We start from the raw sequence: 20699 nt of genomic DNA, 5'->3' as shown, positions 1-20699 counted from the left end.
TGAAAGCTGTTGCAAAATGAAAGAAGATGCAGCAAGTCTCGACTCTCTACGACAACCCTGTGCAAAATGGCGGAGGGTCAAAATGTAAACAGAAACTTAATTGAAAAGTCAATGGTCACCCCTATAAATCGGAAACGGTGAGAAATGTGAAAATAGGAAAGGAAGTGTGGCATTATTTTCAAAGTACAACAATTTAAGGTAAAACGTCTTGTCCCAGGGTCCCCACATGGTCCCAGGTGGGGTCCAACTAAAAAGTTTCAAATGGCAAAAGGGGTTAAGTAGCTCATCGTTTGCAAGATCTTCTTAAATGAAAGTAGATGGAGCAAGTCTCTACTCTCTACGACAACTCTGTCCAAAATTGCGGCGGGTCAAAAAGTAATCAAAAGCTTAGTTGATAAACTATGGCCACCTCGAATCCAAGATGGCCGGTTAAAACTTATGTCGTTCATAACAGTACAAATTTAAATCTCTATTTTTCTCTATTATATATTTAGAAACAATAGGAAGATTAAAGAACAATTGAATTTCGATTCACCTCAACTATAATTTCATTCGGTAACAACACATATATGTTTTGTTTGGTTCCCTCCTCGCCATCATTTACTTTAATATAACGAATATGCGATGAACACACAACTCTGACTTCCTCTAATTTTGTCATACGTAGTTCATGCTTAAAGGACTTGCTGCACCAGTAGGTGGGTGGCTCTATTGTAATTCGTAACTGCGTATTCGTGGCGGTTACATTTGTATGTCATTCGTTGGTTTGATCGCAATACTCCAAGCAATACCAAATATACAAAAAAAAAAAAAAAAATCATTTGCAAGATTAGCGAGTAGTACCAAACCATGTGTAAGTCATTTCAGTACTTCGAGTTGCGCCAAACTTTGTTGGTTTAATTACAGTATTCCAAGAAATAACATATTTATATACAAACTCATTTTTCACGCTGGCAGCCATATTGGATTACCTCCAACACCAGTGGTTTGAGCTGGACATGCGTTCGATACATACTATGGCATTTTGAACTCAAGACGTTTCGTTTTTGAACATTTCGCATCTTTCCGTCATCCACTGATCAACATTCATGCCAAATTTGGTTTTCCTAGCTTCAGCAGTTTGGTATGCCTATCCTTTCGACATAGGTTTTAAGCTGTCTCTTGGATTCAAGGTGGCCATAGATTTTCAATTAAGCTTTTGCTTATATTTTGACCCGCCGCAATTTTGGACAGGGTTGTCGTAGAAATTTGAGACGTGCTCCATCTTCTTTCACTTAACAACAGCTTTCAAACGATGTCCTACCTCTCTTGCCATTTGAAACTTTTTAGTTGGACTCCACCTGGGACCATGTGGGGACCCTGGAACAAGACATTTTCACTTTGTGCTTTGAAAATAATGCCACGCTTTCTTTCCTGTTTCCACATTTGTCTTACCGTTTCCGATAGGGGTAGTCATGGACTTTCCAATTAAGTTTTTGTTTACACTTTGACCCGTCGCCCTTTTGCACACGTTTGTTGTAGAGAGTCGAGACTTGCTGCATTTTCTTTCATTTTACAACAGATTTCAAATGATGTGCCACTTAACCCCCCTTGCCATTTGAAAATTTTGAGTTGGACCCCATCTGGGACCCCGCGGGAGACCCTGGGGCATTTTTTTTCTTACCACAAAAAGTTTCTCGTTGAAAATGGTGGGATAAGTATTGGCAGAGTTTTTCACTTACTCAACCATTTCCGAACAAATGACGGTTCAAACTATTCTGCATGGTAATTTTTTGTAGTTCTTACATTACAAAATATGTTGTAACTCACGATATTCCGCCCGGTGGCACGTATAACTTTGGGATCCATCTAGTTATAACATATAAAATGCAAACACAATGGTCTCGTTCCGATCTCAGCAGAGCCACTGCGTGACCCTTCCTTGTTAGTACAAGAACTAGGTCGATAATCTTGCTAATAGTGATTTACGCTTGGTTAATTATAAACAAGAAATGCCGAAAATAGGTAACAAAAAGTTATATCTCATTCTTAAGGAAAACTGATCATTACGCCCTTTCTTTACCAGTAATCATTAAACTTTCTATTCTAGGGAATTTCCTTTAAATTTTGATCCTTTAAAATGATTTGTTTCGATATATATTGATATTTATTCTAGTTTTTTTTGGTTTTATTCTAACAGAATTTCTGAGAAAGTTTTGAAAATAGTTTTGAAGTATCTTCGGTTTGGTAATGATATATCTTAACGTAGTGGTGCGTGTGTGCACACATTATATATATATATATATATATATATATATATATATATATATATATATATATATATATATATATATATATATATATATATCTTTTATTCGTTTTTGTTCTTCTTTACCCTGGAAGACCAAACGCCAACTGCTCCTAAGGGAGAAGGCAATTCCAATATCCGATTTCAAGCACGTACGACAGTAGAGACATGGCTGGGGAAGCGGCCATCTCAACAACTACTTTACTCCTCATAATCTGAGGATCTCTTTTCTTTCTTTTCCCTTTTCTTATTCTATCTATTCTCTTCCTTTTTTTTACATTGTTCCTTCCGCCTCACTATCCCACACATATCTATATCTAACCGCTAATGAATTACTGTCACAAATTCTATTAATATCTCATTTTTCTGTCTATAATCTGAAGAAAAAAAAATATATGAGTTTTTTTATTTAAGAAAAGGAATAGCAACTAAAGTGTCGGGTGATTTGCAAAATTCGTCCGTTTACCATTGTAGTTATTATTTTCACAGTAATGCAAATTATTTTCTAACAAATGTAAATTTCAAGATAGTTTAAGTTACGCTTGTAAAACTTAGAAAAAAAACATTTGATAGAAATGTATTTGCATCATTGCAAACCTATTGAAGTTGTCTAATATTTCACTTTGAATAATAATAATAATAATAATAATAATAATAATAATAATAATAATAATAATAATAATAATAATAATAATAATAATAATAATTTGAATTTATTGATAGGATACTATTGATTGATAGTATTAACCACAGCCAAATTCATAAATGGTCACAAATATACCAAAAATATACAAGAGAGGATTACATCATAATAAATACAAGATAAAACAAAATAAACAAATTTGAAGAAATCGAACATCAAAACATTTCAATCAGATACCAAATTACATGCCATACTTGAACTTAATGAAAGGCTTGACTATAAAGTAAAATTTCGAACATTGCTTTCATTCAAGTGTCTAGTAAATTGAAAACTCGGATGTAATGTTTAGCAAAGTAAAAAAAATAATAATGAACACTAAAATTAAATTAAACAAAGTTACATAAGAATATATATATATAACAAAGAACATGATTAGATAAAAATAAACGTACATCAAATGAAAGGCAATTGGAATTTCATAGGTCATATATCAGACGGAACAACGGTGAATTTGTATATTTACTTGATAATACATTCTAAATATTGTTTTTTTTATGTAAAGCAAAATTTTCATTGAATAGATCAATTTTTAAAGATTTTTTGTTTATGTTCTCTGTGCCAGTGGTGGATCTAGGCCAGGACCGGTGGGGCCTAGGCCCCCCGTTTTTTCAGTGACTAAATAATTTAAGCTATTTTTTAATATATATTTTTGAAAGTTCATCATAGTCTGGGTACTGGCTGCCCCCCCTCGGTTTTTATCTTCTAGATCCACCACTGCTCTGCGCTAATGAATAACGGAATACCAATTAGTCTGTTATTACATAAAACAGATCGATTGTTCCTGGGGCTATGCGGAGGAACTCTGAAGTATAGATGTTCAATTAGGTTCACCTTAGAATGTATTACATCGTGAACAAACCTGATTTGCCTCGGGTTACAATAATAATAATAATAATAATAATAATAATAATAATAATAATAATAATAATAACAATAATAATAATAATAATAATAATAATAATAATAATAATAATAATAATAATAATAATAATAATAATACAAACTCTAATGGGATCGAAAAAAACAGAACAGATGTAATGACACCTGCAAACAGACCCGACATCACTATTATCAACAAAATAGACCAAGAAGTAGAGATGCAAAAAAGCCGGCTTTTTTGAATCGATGGTTTTTTTCACATAAAAAGCCGGCTTTTTTGGAAAAAAAAACGAGAATTTTGGAAATTTTGGCTTTTTTCAGTTTCATGATTTTTCTATCTAAATAACTTTCTTATAGTTTATTCTATAATTAGATAAGAATTCCATTACCTAAATGTCATATTTAGCTCTGTAATTCACCATCAAGATGGATGGAGCATATGTTTTACGAATTAAAGCTAACATGAAGAATGTAGTATTTGAGGGCAATTTTAGAGGCCATTTAACTTTATTTTAACTTTTGAGTTATCGACATTTTTTTCTTCTCTAGATCATTTTAGTTTGTCATCCGTGTTTCATTTCTAAGAGCTTTTAGTACTCTAGCTTCTAGCGCAAATGTTAAACTTGCCCGTTTTTCTATTTATCCGTCAAAGCGTACGTTTTTCAATATATCCGTCAAGCCGTACTTCCACATTTCTGTTATACTGTAGCTGTGCAATGATTTAGCGATAATTTTCTGGATACAACCTTGAATACCAATTTATACAAATAATCAGTAGCGGATTTAGAAAAGTACTTTGGGAGGAGTTTCTCTGATTGTTTCGTTTTTTAAAAAGTCCAAATTTTATTAGGGAGGCGCTTGAAGTTTATGAGTACAGGCATAACTAATATTTCGTTTCGTTTATATGTTTAGCAATAATCTTCCGGATACAATCTTGAAGATCATTTTATACTGAAAATCAGTGGCGGATTTAGAAAAGTATTTTGGGAGGGTTTTTTCTTACTAATGTTTAGTTTTTCTAAACATTCGTAATTTTTATTTGACTGGAGCTTAAAGTTTATGAGTAAAGGCATAACTAATGGATATTTCGTTTGTTTTAGACATTCCGTAACTTTGGGGAACAGGCTTCAGTCCGAAAGACCGCCCCCCTAACCTTCGCAAAACCATCACTGCTGGTAATTAGTAATAATAACGGTTTAAAAACAATAAGAAAGGAAGTCGGCCAACTCACAGTACACGCGCTATTTCTACATTCACAGATGGAATGAAGAAAAGCTTTGCCAGAATGGTCGAATGTTGGTTGAATCCCGGACTTACCGATAGAAGCGCAAAAGCTAATCACTCAGTCATGTTTGTTGTGCAGTTGTATTTATCTTAACTTAAATATATTTCGTAGTCCTTTTTTTTGGGGGGGGGGGGGGAGTTCCGTAATGATATGTTGAATCCCTCTTGTTAAAAATTCAGAAAACTTGAGAATTGGGTAAACCGTGATGGTGGTTATATAAAACTTAACTGTAGAATTTCAAGAATATACAGAACCAAAAGCTCTAGATGTGCAGCCTTTAAGTGTATCATATAAATCTAAGTGTTTCTCTTATGTTTTATTTTAATTTTATTTTGTTTCAAAAAGAGGGTATGGAATATTTTGAAGTAAAAATACTACATACTATTTTGCTAGTTATTTGTGTATTTTTTTAAAAGGAGTGTTTACTTTTAGGGTTGGCTGGTTTACACCAATTTTTTTTAATAACTGGTTTAAACCAAAAAAAAAAAAAATAAAATAAAAAGAATAAAAAATGCGAATCGTGTGAACTTCATGGTGACGTTTCCAGTTATCAAACCACCTTCAATAGTTTTATTTCCCTTTCACCTTTTAATCAAGGTGTCCCATGTTCAATTCTCGGTCGAACCACAACCCTTCTTTCATACGTAAACCAAGTAGCGGTTCGGATGTCAGTTTAAGCGAAACTCTTCTCTTTGATAACCTCGGTATTTCGTAAGGATGTTAAGCCTAAACATGCGAAACGAAACCAAATTGTATATATCTGCATGCCTAAATGCCTGTTGTTTTATAAAGAAGCCAAGATTGCTTAAATATATTTATAGAAATTGGCAAAATTTATCGATTGTCTACGTAGCTTCCAACATTAGCTTGGATTGGACTTTCAATGATATCTACGTACTAAATTTGTAATTAGTAACTTTGTAATTTTTTTAGCGTACTGATTATAATACGTTGACCCTTAAATTTTACATGCAAAGCAGATTTTCCCATTATTGTCTTACATTTCATGTAATGACGGGATTTTCCCGATGGCTAGGGCGGGAGATTCTCAATTTAAGAAATTTACTGGCCGGACTTCTTTAAGCTTATGGGAGTTCTTCCGGCATAACCCTGCTGTTGCATAATAACACCAAGGCGAAACAAACTTATTTCTGTGAATATGTAATATAAATACATAAAGGAAAAAATCTAAATCAAAAAAGTCTGGATTAAACCAAAAAAGCCTGGTTTAAACATCCCCAAAAAACGGTTTTTTGGCATTTTCAAAAACAACCATGGTTCTTGCCAACTCTGCTTACTTTTGTATATAGGAGGTTAAAAAATTCTTATTATATACATTGGTTAATCCTGTGGAATTCATAATGTAAATATGTTGAAGAAAAATTGTTTGAAATATCTTTTCGAAATTCATAGTTTATTTTCGAGGTTTTATATTATTATCAGCATCAACCACTAATTAAACGACTTTTTATGTTATAGAGAAGCGAAACAAAGTCTGATTTATCAATTTAAAGCAGAATTTTGAAAAAAGCCCAAAATTTCCCAAGCAAAAAAGCGAAGCAGAAAAAACCGAGTTTTTTTCCAAAAAAGCCGGTTTTTTTTCCGAGCCCTTGCATCTCTACCAAGAAGTAACTCTCATAGATATAGCAGTACCATTGATTCATAACATACGTACAACATTCAGTACGAAAATAAGCAAATGTAAAGACCTGGCAGACGAAATCGAAAAGTTATGGAAATGTCAGAACCTTTACTTGTAAGACCAAAATTGAACAGCTAAACGCAAAATATCTTCTCTACTGAATCACCTTGAATGTTGGCGCCTTCGGAACACACCCATTCACTTGTTCCACCTCTCCTGTGATTGGTGGAAACACCGAAGAAACGCCTTTTTTGGTGTATTTCGGAGTTCAGCCATCGCATTGGTTTTGATCTCTTCTCTACTGGCGAAATGAAAAGGGCCCATTTTTAGCTTTGGACAGAGACAAACATTCTATGGTGCTTAACTCTTTTAAGGTTATCAAACACTTTGAATCAGATAGTTCCCAATTTGGGCATTTGCTTAATATTTGCGCCTTGTTCTATCTGTGAAATTGTACCAACTGATTTTTGAACATTCCTCCGTTTAAGCTAAAGTATTCGTACACTGCCTGTTAAGACGTGTTCACATTTGAAGGGCCAGGGGGAAGAACGCTTTTAGTCAAAAAAAAAAATCGATATCTCCAACACCAATTTTCTAATTTGCTGTAAAAATAAGTTTTTCTTTACATATATACAATATTTACCATGATATAAACTTAAAACTATTTTTCTAACAATGTAATTGCAATGGTTATTTACAGAATAACTTGTTTTTTTGCTCTCCTGAAAAATTTCATTAAATGGACTGAAAGCGTTCTTCCCCCTGACCCTTCATTTGTTAAATTCATAAGTAGGCAATCTAGTTACTGTACCTGTATTGCACAAGATTCATTGTGATTGTATGACAAATGCCAGAACTACACCAACATTCCGGGAACTGTTTGGCTGCTTCACCCCCCCCCCCATATATATATATATAGTACGTATGAATAAACTAATGTCTAAACTTACCTTACTCATTGCCGACCTCGTTCCTTCACGTTTACCGCTTACAAAATCTAAAAAAAAAGAAAGAAAACAAGAATATTATAATCGTTTTAAAGTAAACTTATTTTCAAGAACATGAGAGAAAGGACAGAAATGGGGAAAATGGTTGCATTCATAGAAAATCTAATAATTAATATAGCTGATGAAAAGAAGACGATACAGGATAAATGTTATAACAGTGTCACGTGTACATAGCACGAAAGACCTTGTTTTCTATGGGGTCATATTTATTCAATTAATGTTGGGACCGGAAGTGGTTGCTAATCTGCAATCACTTTCGGTTTTAGTAGAGAGATTAGAGTGGAGATAAAACACAGTTTTAGAACTCTTAATTGATAACCAGAAAACCACATCTCGCGAGTAGTAAGCGTTTTTTGTATCACAATCATCAGGTCTGAGGTTTGACCCTGGAGGATAGTCATCATGTCCGAGCTTTTCTCCACAATTTTCCTCAGATCCCATGGGAAATATTAACTCAATTGAATAATATTTAATTACGCCCAATCGACTTCAAGTTTTAAAATGCATTTATAGGATATAATGTGAGGCAAAGGTAACTTTTTAATGTTTTAATAGTATATAATGTGAAGAAAAGTTAACTTTTTAATGCATTTATAGTACAAGTTGTCCGGAATGGGACTGAAGGTTTTTACAAGTGTATAGTTTTAATATAGTTAGAGATACAGAAGAAAAAACACGCATTTTAAAGGAGAACTCAAAAAGTTTATTTGGTCTTACTTACAAGTCATGGTAACTTAGTGTAACTCCACGTGAGCTCCGTTTGTAACTCTTACAATATCTAGCCTGAACTCAATCTCTCTCGACGTATTCTGTAACATCTGAGGTGTTACTGAAGCAATCGTATTCCCAATATGGTTCTTCCGCTCATCAATGTTACGCACCGTTTCACCAGAATACACAATGTCTTCCACATACCCCCATTGGAAGGAGTCTAGGGGGGTAACATCAGGAGAGCGTGGAGGCCACCAAATTGGCCCATCATGGCCTGTCCAACGTCCAGGAAATTCAGTATCAAGATACTCCCTCACTTGTAGGCTCCAATTTGGCGGGGCACCATCCAATTATAATATCACTTGAGGGTGCAAATGTTGTAGTTGGGGAACAGCAAAGTGTTGAAAGAATGTCTAAGAACACGCGGATTCTCAGATCCCCCTATCCTAACATTTTATCTGTTAACACAGCCAGACAAGTGAAAAGTTACCTCATCAGAGAAAACAACGTTCAATAGGAAAATATGGTCATAATCAATCCTGTCCAGAATTTCAGTAGCAAATGCTGCTCTCTATAGCTTATCGTTGGGCTTAATTTCCTGCAACAATTGCACCTTATACGCGCGCAAACATAATCGTTTGTGTACCACATCGTACACTGTTGACTTTGGAATTGCCAATTGCCTGCTCGCTGCACGAATTGACTTCCTCGGGCTACATGAGAAACACTCTCTTATTGCTTCCACATTTTCTTCTGACACAAGCAATTTACCACCGCTGTGTTGTTTCGCTACACTCCCCGTTGATAAAAATTGATCCTTTCACGCCTGGATACTGTTGCATAATGGAGAATCCTTGTGGTAAAAACGTCGAAAGTTTCGTTGAACTTGAACAACACTTTTTGTCTCTGGAAACCAACACACGCTTTGCACCTTTTCGACTGCCGACGCCATTTCTGTTTACTATCGGCGATACTAACGTCCTCACCGGTAGTTGTTCAAGTATGAAAATTTACTGAACAAAACTTTTTGAGTTTTCTTTCAATATGAATGTTTTTTTCTCCTGTATCTCTGGCCATATTAAAACTATACACTTTTAAAAACCGCTAGTCCTATTCCGGACACCCTGTATATAATGTGCGACAAAGGTAACTTTTTAGTGCATTTATAGTATATAATGTGAGCCAACTATAACATATTAATGCAATTATAGTATGTATGTGAGTCAAAAATAAGTTTGGAACTGGTAGAGAGAGTAATATCATGTCATAGGCAAGGTGTAATATAATAGAAACGCATCTATTACTATATAACACCATCACGGTGTTCATCGTGAAGTCCTGGAACCGAGATCAAAATTGTTTAATTATAAGAGCATCATCTAACATCGTCTAGCGGTAGCTTTCCACACAAATACACATCTGACTTGATTTCCAATTTATCTGTTGATAGTCATTACTTTCAAATATCTATCTATTAACGTACAACTGCATTTCAAACTTAAACGGAACCTTTGCCTCGTATTGTATACTGTAAATGTATTCGAACTTTAGGTTGCTTGAGGCAACATCTAATACTGTTCATTTAACGTAATTTTTCTCATGGGTTTTCTTCATCTGATTTGAAACCATTTTAGGGGTTAAGACTAGTGGTGGGCACAAAAACCGGTTTTTCGGTTTTAGATTTTCACCGAAACCGGTTTTGGTTTTCTTCAAAACCGGTTCGGTTTTCTCCGAAACTGGTTATCGGTTTTGTCCCAAACCGGTTCGGTTTTCTCCAAAACCGGTTCGGTTTTCACCTGATCCGGTTTCGGTTTTTTTCCAAAATTTGTTCTATTTCTGACCAGAATGGTGTTTCGTTGTTCTCCGGAAACCGAATCCATTTCCACAGAAATAGTTTTGTGTTTTCGAAAAGTTTTCACCGAAATCAGTTTCGGTGAAAACCGAACCGGTTTTGGAGAAAACCGAACCGGTTTTGGAGAAAACCGAACCGATTTTGGAGAAAACCGAACCGATTTTGGAGAAAACCGAACCGATTTTGGAGAAAACCGAAATGTCGGTTTTTCGGGTTTCGGTTTTATAAAAACCGCTAGTTAAGACTCAAGGCGTTATGTACGGGACATGTAAACAAACAAACATTGGGCTTTATACAAGGGTAAAAGTGAGGGAGAACGCAGTTATCCCACTTTCAAAAATATCTATGACATCCCTCCACTTCCTAAAAAATCACAATGAGCAAAAATAGTCACGGGAGACGATGTGACTTCATCCGTCCCCTACCTTTTAAGATCCATTTTTACCCCTGGCTTTTGTATATAAGAAAAGGTTTAAAATTATAAATGATAAATAAATTCGTAAAATGGTTTTGAACCTAACACGCAATCAGAAATTTTCCGCGTTTTCTTCAGCATTATTTGAAGTCACAAATTTACGTCATTATAGTTTCGAAGACCCTAAATCTCTAGAAGGCATATAACACATAAAAAAATTAAAATCAAACTTGATTGTTATATTCAAGTGGGAAGTTATTTTTAAAATAAAAATACCAACGAAGTCCTTATTCTTGTCGAAATCGGGGAAGTTTTTTTTTTTTTTGTCTTTTTCCCCGTCTTATAAGAGTACTGCATAGATATGATTAGCTTCTGGCTTCTATTACACTTGTGTCCCCGCCAGATTCAGACTACTAATTAAGAGCAAGGAGGAAAGGGAAGGGAGGAGAAAGGCCAGTCGGCAAGGGATATTGATCACCAAGGCAGGATGGAGGGTGGCTGTAGAAGGAGTCTCCCCTCCGCGCCCTTCCAATAAGGAAACTGGGGAGAAAACGATAGATAGCACACAAGTTGCCAATTTCGTCGGTTTGCCACCAGAATTACGATCACTTGAACTCTCCAGACGTAGAAATATCAAACCGTTGAAGCATATGGCAAAGTAACAATATTTCCGCATAAATCAGGACATAAATCCTTTGCTTAAAGTTTACTGTTTTGTTTACACTAAAATCTCTGAAATTAGCAACTTCTCGCATTTGATCTCGTTTCTAACTTGACCAGTGTTGTAACTTGACTGCCACCATTCTAGCCTGGTCATGTGGTTACCTATCCTACTTGGTCACCACTCTAACTTGACTACTGTTCTAACCTAGTAACTGTGGCCCCGCGTGGCATAGTTGCTAACGCTATCGCTTTTAGAGCGATTCCCGGTGGGAACACTCGCTCGAAAAAGTGTAAAATTTTTTTCAGGTTACTGTCATCTTGAGTGAGGTTGCTCCTGGGTTTCTATCATTCACGCCAGGTAAATGCCGGGATGGTACCTAATATATTGGTCCAGGCCGCTCCCTTCCTTCCCTTTCATCGGATACTGTGCTCGCCGAGGGACGTCATCTTCATACGTGACGGGCTAAATGGTCTTAGATGCTGACAGCCCAGAAATCTAATTCCTAATCTTAGCCTAGTCGCTGGTCTTAATTGACTTTAGATCGAACTTAGTCAATATTCTCATGGTCACCAGCCTAACTTAACTACACTTCAAATTCACTTATTATAAACTTTACCACATTTCTAACTTGGCAATTGCTCTAATATGTTTTGCTTGACAACAAATCTATCTTGATTATTGTTCTATTCTAATCACAGATCTTACTCGACCACCACTCTAACTTAATTGTTCTAACTTGAGTCACCAGTCTAATTTACCACCGCTCCAACTTGACTATTGTTCTAACCTGAGTGGAAATCTTACTTGAGTACAGCTTTAACTTGGACACTGTTGTGACATAGTCGCCGGTCCAAGTAGATCACAGTCCTAACTTCCTCATAAGTATACCTGACCACTTTTTCTAATTCTCTCTAACTTCGCTACCGCTTGAACTTATTCAAAGCTCTACACGTGTTACAGTGTAACCGGGTCTAACTTTTATAACGTTTTAACTTAATCACTATTTTATCACTGTAAAGCTTGACTACAGCTCTAGGTTGATCATCGGGGTTTTAACTTTGTCAGTTATTCTTTCATAGTACACTTGACGACCTGTTGCAAAAATCGCTCCAATCTCTCTAACTTGACTAGACTATTATTTGGTACCGCACCTGCTTGAGTATCACTAATATTTGGCCACTGCAATAACCTTGGTAACAAATTTAAACAGGCCAAAAACCTCTCTAACTTGGTAACCACCCTAGCCTGATCACCATAACTCGACTTACCTCTAACTAACCTCTTTAACTCGGCCAATTATCTTACTTATCTCTCTACAACTTGGTCAAACTTGTCTACCTTTGCGTCTTAGTCATCTCTTTAATTTATCCATATTTCAAACTTGCTCAGCGTTCAAACACTGACATTTCTCTAACACACTAACCTGATCACGGCTACAACTTGCTCAGAGTATACTTGTGCACCTTTCTAGTTTGATAATCACTCTAACTTGTCTAACACAAACAACATCATAGACTTAAACTAGATACTGATCTAGCTTTACCACTGACTTTAATCTGTTCACTGTTCTAACCCAGGCACCGATCTAACTGAACTAACGCTTTAATTTGTTCACTCTTCTAACGTGATCACAGGTTAGCTCCCGGTTGCTTGATCATTTGGGTTCTAACATGATCAGTCTCACTTGATCGCTTCTGTAATTTGTTCATAGCATACTTGACCAAAATTCTGGTGATCACCGCTCTAACTTCATCAACTCTTTAACATTACTTGTCCATACTTTGATCAACGTATCTGCTTGGACATCGCTAATTTGTCAACTGCAATAACCTTTGTAGTAAGGCCATCTTTTTAACAAGGCCATCTTTCTAACTTGATCACTTATAGGTATAGACCTAAACTTACCTTAGTATGCATTACAATGTTTATTGTTGACAGCCATTGAATTAGTTATAATATTGGTCATGCGTAATGCACAGAGAGACATGACTCCAACAATAGGAGGCATATTGTATTCAAGTCATCTTTTAATTCCTTGTGAAGATTGTTCACCGAAAAGCATCTCCACGCTAGAAATGATATATTTTAACGCTGATAAAATTGCCTATATTGATTACTCTTCTGTTGCATTGTATGTTCAAAATATAGACAAAAATACAGTAAAAAAGAATCGGGCGAATCCATGTATGAAAATTTGTACCACTCCCTAACTTTTATGCAACCTGTATAGTAGCAAAGAAATGTTGGTTGCCTATAATAAAAAATTGCAGAATACGAATGTATGGTGATATTTTGATGGGTATGTATTTCGTAAAAAGAAAAGTTACATATTGTCCATTTCAAACCCGAATTTCATCCATGTGGCAAATTTGATCGAGATCGGTCTTGTGCTTGAAGAGTTATTAAGTTTTATTTATTTTTAGATATCTCACCTTCCCTTACGTTGTACCGTCAAAATGAAATGATAAAAACCATTTCAGGACCGAATTTCATCTATGTTGAAACCTTGATTGAGATTGGTCGTGTGGCTTAAGAGGCATGAAGTCACAAACATAGTTACTTTCATTTTTATATACCTAGGAATTTATATAGATTTTTCGGGTATTTCTTTAATTAGTGAGTTGCATACTCTGTCAAAACCAGGCTGATAGTAGGCTGAAGGGCTTATAGCTACGGGAACTATCTCCAATGATTTGGTGCTCTCTGAGACGTCTCTAAGAAAAAAAAACCTCTTTCTATGTCTCTCCCGAATAGAGACACATATACACTCGCAGCATACGAAACGTTGATTGGGCTTTGGCCACTCTATACTCCAGTTTCATATTCTTTTCTTGCCGTTTCTTTCTTTCTTCGATTTTTCCTTCTCTTCTACCTTTCCATCTTCTTTCGTTCTTTCAATCTCTCTTTCCTGCTTTCCTCATCCCAAACCCTTCGGTTTTAATTACTCCATCTCCTGCCAGTGGCGTTGGGTCCTGCGAGGTGAATGTAAATAACTGGGTGCTCGCACTTACACGAACTCTTACGATCTTAAACGAAGTTTCACGAACGCCCATCATGATCTCGCCGTGATAGAAAAAATAAAAGGTAGCGACGACCCTTTGATTATTAACTGCTACTAAAATTTGACACTAATGTCACTTAAATGAATCTTGTTCTGTTTTTTTATGCTACACTTTATTTAAGCTTTCGTTGCGGTGAACTCATTCATTGGAATAAAATTGAAATATTGCCGTATATGTTACAGGCAGCATGAAGCAATTTTCTGGTAAAATAGTTAGCGCTCCTGTCTTCGGTAAGGGAGACTCGTGTTCAATTTCAGGCAACTGCTCAAGTAATTGAGATTCACTTCTCTTATTGCCTTAGTATTTAGAGATACGATGGTGTATTAGGTCTCGGCTTCGATTCTCGGTGGAAGAACAATAAACTTTGAATGCCATGATCCGGATTCCACCTTCAAGTGCAGGCTTACGTTTTTATGGTCTCGGTGCTGAAACGGCGTGTACAAAACGAAGTAAGAGTTCCATACTATAATTGCACTTGATCAATTTCCAATTTCCCCAGAGAATCATAACGAAAAAAGCTTCTTTCGTTAGTTTGGTGTGAATATTGTGAAGATACTCCATCTTATTGAAAAAGGGACTGATTTTTGGAATATAGCAAAGAGTTCCCGGATCCGTGATAAAGATTTGGCGTTCTTTTAAATTATCTTCGAAGAGGGTAGGTGGGTTGGGGAGAGAAAGAATTGGGGTAAGTTTCGAAAGGAAAGGAACACTAGAGTATATTTTCATCTTACATTTTTGTCACTTTCTTTTTGCATATAAATGTAGATAGCTAATGGATGATCAAGAGCAGGCATTGGTATTGCATTATTGGCAGCCCGGTGGCTCATTCGTAGGGTACTTACCTCTAGTGCATGGGGTCCCTGGTTCGATCCCTGACAAAGTAAGTTTGTGGTTGGTAACATAGTGTCCGTGAGTTTTCTCCGGGTACACTGAGAAAAATCCGTTCTTCGGACAGCTGTATATTGTACAAGTATAGGGAATCATCGTGCTTACTACAGAAATTAGTACGGAGCATAATGCCGTATCCGTATGCTACATAGGCACTGCCCTTAGATGTTACATCATGCCGTTGCAGGATGTCGGACATCTAACAGTTTTCCGTATATCACATGCATATACTTATGTTACATTCCTCAGTTATATGTTATATACGTCCATTTGTATGTGAAATCCTGACCGCCTATTAGAGACCTGCACGGGCCGAGCCCAGTCCAGCCTGAATGTACCTAGACCCGGGCCCGATACATTTTAAAAGTTTTTGGCCCGACCCCGGCCCGATAAATTTTTAAAAAATTTAGCTCCAGCTCCAATCTTTCTCAAAATTTAGTATTAGACTTGACCTAACCCTCAGAAACATTTTCTAAACTCTGGTTCACAACCTGACGCTTGCCTCCCGAATGGTACCATTGCTTCCTAGAACTTTGCCTGTCATCGAGAGAACAAAAACTCCATATCCTGAAACAAAAACCTAACTTAATTGATTTTTAGCATAAAGTAAAGGTGGCAATATTCTTTAGCAACAGTCAAAACTTTCCCACCCTTTCTTGTCATATCTTGGATTCAGTGAAGGTCAAGGTTAGAGCTCAATGTACCGCGCAATGCCTGCAATCCTCTATAGTGAAAGTGGAGTCTCTAAGCAACACAAACTGTAAATAGCTATTGCATTCTTTGTAACATTTTTCACGGGCACACTTCTTTAACGTTTGGCTTTATTCCAGTTATCGTTTAACGAAAGTCAATAATTATTAAACTGCAATTAATTGCCCCCAGCCCGGCCGGACCTGAAGAGAAATCAGTGTCGGCCCGTCCCAAACAAATAACAGAGCCGGCACGCCCAAGCCCGGCCCATGCAGGTCTTACCGCTTATATTGTTTCATAGGGAAAGTACGTATAGATGGAACACTTATACGGGAAGTATTATAAAACATGCGTTTTCAGTTATACGTCTGCTGTACGTTAAGTCCAAAAACTACAGGAATTACGTATGTAACCTACCTTTTTAAGTACGCTACCTACAATTTTTTCTCAGTGTACTCCCATTTCCTCTCACTTGCTCATTCTACCAATTCATCCATCAACATTCACTCGCCTTAATCACCATCTCCTTTAACCTAAAAGACATAATCATGGGATAATAAACTGCAAAATTTTCATTCCATTTCATTTTGTTACTGCATTGTCGAAATGTCCCTCATTTCACAATGGCTTCTCTAGCTTAAAAACCTTTTTTGGTGACCACAGAGATTTAAAACGTGAAATATTATGTCTCTACTCTGTAGAGCATCTAGTCTCTGAGTTTCATTTCTTTTCTCTATGACGCCTGATCCCTAAGAGGTACTTACATACTCCTTGGCCACAAGAGTATTGGATCCTGCCACCCTAGAATACTTGGTCTCTGAGTACTTACAAACTCACCAACAAAGCCACCAAATATCTTAGAAAAACTTAAATTTCAACGGTAAAAAATGGTACAAGAGAATTTTGGACCTTCTTATTACTTTATCCTAAAAATTCTTCTTATTATCTACTACTGTAGATAATAAAAAGAATTTTTCGGATAAAGTGATAGGAAGGTCCAAAATTCTCTTGTACCATTTTTTGGCTCTACCCTACAGACAGAAGGTTACAATATGAAATCTATTCTTGAAACGCTAATTTGATATTATAAACCAATTTTTGCTGTCTCTTCCAGCATGGAGATCAAAATTGAAACAGGAAATGGAAGAGTTCTCAGCCCACTTTTGTTTTGAATAGAGGACTGAGAGAAGAGTTATAATCTTTTTTTTTGGGACATTGAATCCACACCAAAAACCATATCCCACTATCTCTTAGTGTTTTTGTTCCGACCAAATAAAATGAAATGCTTCAGTTTAACGTCCTACGATTATGCCCTTCTAGGTTAAGGGAGACTGATGATTTCGGCAAGTGAATGATGATGGAAGAATTGGTGGAATGAGAATGCGGAAGGAAACGGGAGTACTCTGAGAAAACCCAGCAACACGATGTTGTCCACCACAAACTTACGTAGCCGGGGATCGAACCAGGGATCCCAGACACCAGAGTTCAGTGCTGAACCACTGAGCCACCGTGCTCCCAGACAGATGGACAGATATCTACTACATCGTTATAGATATCATAGTTTCGAAGTATAAAAAAAAAGCAGTAAATATGACGCGTTTGTTACCTTATACCTTACCTGAAGGATAGATAATTTATAAGATTATAATCTTCTTTAATTCTAAAACAATACCTCTTACCACGAAACAAAAGCTCTTTTTTGTGCGTGTGCGATAAAATATCGCTTTTGTATATTAAGAGTAGAACCACTTCATACTTGTTGAATCTTTTCACAGAACATAACAAGAGACGATGAAGAAAAAAAAAGAAAACTTGAAGGATGTTAAGGAAAGTGGTAACATAATCTTCACTTTTTTTGTTTTTTTTTTGCCTCGCTTGCATGTCGCTCTTTATTCCCGTCTCCTTTTTGACTTTCATTCGTTCGTTCCTTACGTGGGTTGCAGTAGACATATGCAGGTACTTCATCTTTCGCGTTTTTCTTCCTCTTCTCATTTACCTTCTTTCTTTCTTCTTTTTCTGTCTCATTTTCTCTCTTTCCACTTTTTTCTCTCTTTCTTTCTCGCTGTGCGTGTGTGTGTGTGTTTTGTACCTGAGTTTAATTAAATCTCTCCCATGAGGAGGAGCAAGTGACGTCACAACGATCAAGTGACGCCTGTGGTCGTGATATGAAAATTACTTCTGCAATACGTCAGCCGACTAAGGTAGAACCTACTAAGTTAGAAGGAAAGAAGTTTAAATGTGTTTTAAAAACTATGTGTAGAGATAAGCAAAACCTGTCGCTATGTTTTTATTCTATAAGTATGATCCTTTACTTTTTAAAAAACCCTTTGGCATATACGCTAGGCCATGCGTACATATTATTAAGGATGTACGCAGGGTTGAGTCCTGGATGTTCCGAACCCCCGATATCATGACTTTTCTGTAAATTTAGTATAGATTTCGAGGTGAGTTTTACAAATTTTAATATAATTTATCTTCATACTGAATTTGGTATTCACCAGGTTATGGCGTATGCTGATAATGTAGATAAAATAGGGCATGATAGGAAACAATAAGAAAATGCAGAGGTCTTATTAAACACTTGTAGGGATATGTTTTAGAAGTAAATGCAGAGAAAATATCGAATAATACCTTCGACAAAGTAGATACTTTCAGATATCTAGGATCAATATTAACAGACCAAAAACACATTCACGAAGAAATTAAGTGTCGACTGAAAGGAAATTCGTATTATTATTCAGTTCAAAATCTCATGTGCTCGCGAATTCCGTCAAGAAATTTAAATCTTACATAAAACGATAATCATGTCTGTTGTCGTGTATGGTTGCGAAACATGTTCGTTTACTACGAGGAAAAATATATACTGAAAGTATTTGTGAACAAGATCCTGAGACGAATATTCTGACTGAAGAGGAATGGGAATGGAGAATGGCGAAAACTTCATAACGAGGAACAGCGTAAGTTATTCCGTTTACCGAACATTGTTAAGGTGATCAAATCTAGCAGGCTTAGACGGGCAGATTATTTAGCCAGAATGGAGAAACGTAGTTACGCTTTCAAAGTCTTAACTGGAAGACCAATCTTAAAATGACCATTAGGAAGACCTAGGCGCAGATGAGAGGACAATATTAAGATGGATCTGGTAGAAAGAGGAATACAAAACAGAAGGTGGATCCAGTTGGCTAAGGATAGAAGTAAATGGAGAGCTCCGTAGCATTTAACTTGTGGGTTCCATAGGCCATAGAGTTAGTTAGTTATTGAATTTGGACTCTCCGCCAAAATCTTTGAACCCTTCCCCCGAATCAAATTCCTGCGTACGTGCCTACAACATGTAATCTTATAACTATGTACGCTTGTTTCAAAGTACTTTTTTTCTAATGTTTAGGGAGTATAACGGTATAATGAAATTCATTTTCCGAGCTTTTCTTTCGAAGATACAGGGTGGTTAAGTCATTTAAAGATTGATCTTAAAACGAAATTATGCTTACAATTGCTGCATAGCAACATTTTCTTCTTCACTTAACGACAGTGTAAGGAGAAAAATTGGAGCATAGCAAACATTTCCTTTTTCACTTAGCAATAGTAGAAGGAGAAAAATTGGAGCGCAGCAATATTTCCTTCTTCACTTAGCAACAGTGGGAAAAGAAAAATTGAGTGGAAGGACAAAAATTGGAGCATAGCAACATTTACTTCTTCACCTAGCAATAGTGGAAGGAGAAAAATTGGAGCATAGCAATATTTCCTTCTTCACTTAGCAACAGTGGAAGGAGAAAAATTGGAGCATAGCAATATTTCCTTCTTCACTTAGCAACAGTGGAAGGAGAAAAATTGGAGCACAGCAATATTTCCTTCTTCACTTAGCAACAGTGGGAAAAGAAAAATTGAGTGGAAGGACAAAAATTGGAGCATAGCAACATTTACTTCTTCACCTAGCAATAGTGGAAGGAGAAAAATTGGAGCATAGCAATATTTCCTTCTTCACTTAGCAACAGTGGAAGGAGAAAAATTGGAGCATAGCAATATTTCCTTCTTCACTTAGCAACAGTGGAAGGAGAAAAATTGGAGCACAACAAAATATTTCCTTCTTCACTTAGCAACAGTGGGAAAAGAAAAATTGAGTGGAAGGACAAAAATTGGAGCATAGCAACATTTACTTCTTCACCTAGCAATAGTGGAAGGAGAAAAATTGGAGCATAGCAATATTTCCTTCTTCACTTAGCAACAGTGGAAGGAGAAAAATTGGAGCATAGCAATATTTCCTTCTTCACTTAGCAATAGTAGAAGGAGAAAAATTGGAGCATAGCAATATTTCCTTCTTCACCTAGCAACAGTGGGGGAAGAAAAATTGAGTGGAAGGACAAAAATTGGAGCATAGCAACATTTCCTTTTTCACTTAGCAATAGTAGAAGGAGAAAAATTGGAGCATAGCAATATTTCCTTCTTCATTTAGCAACAGTAGGAGAAGAAAAATTGAGTGGAAGGACAAAAATTGGAGCATAGTAACATTTACTTCTTCACTTAGCAATAGTGGAAGGAGAAAAATTGGAGCATAGCAATATTTCCTTCTTCACTTAGCAACAGTGGGAGAAGAAAAAGTGAGTGGAAGGACAAAAA

At 36.3% G+C, this 20699-nt stretch overlaps 1 protein-coding gene across 9 annotated transcripts in view; it reads right to left on the bottom strand.

The window, feature by feature from the left end:
• LOC145675458 (uncharacterized) overlaps window positions 1-20699 on the bottom strand; it is an 861715-nt gene that overhangs the window by 316694 nt on the left and 524322 nt on the right. For all 9 annotated transcript variants that reach the window (XR_014129123.1, XM_081745883.1, XM_081745887.1 and 6 more), the window contains exon 3: window positions 7747-7793. Coding sequence is in view for 8 of the 9 variants with exons in the window: in XM_081745883.1 (XP_081602009.1) it covers window positions 7747-7755 (9 nt within the window). In the remaining variant the exon portion in view is untranslated. The remainder of the gene's footprint in view (window positions 1-7746; window positions 7794-20699) is intronic.

Source organism: Thermobia domestica, chromosome 18, assembly GCF_964235325.1.
Source record: "Thermobia domestica chromosome 18, izTheDome1.hap1.1, whole genome shotgun sequence".
NCBI lineage: Eukaryota > Metazoa > Arthropoda > Insecta > Zygentoma > Lepismatidae > Thermobia > Thermobia domestica.
This window is presented reverse-complemented; position numbering and strand designations above follow the sequence as displayed.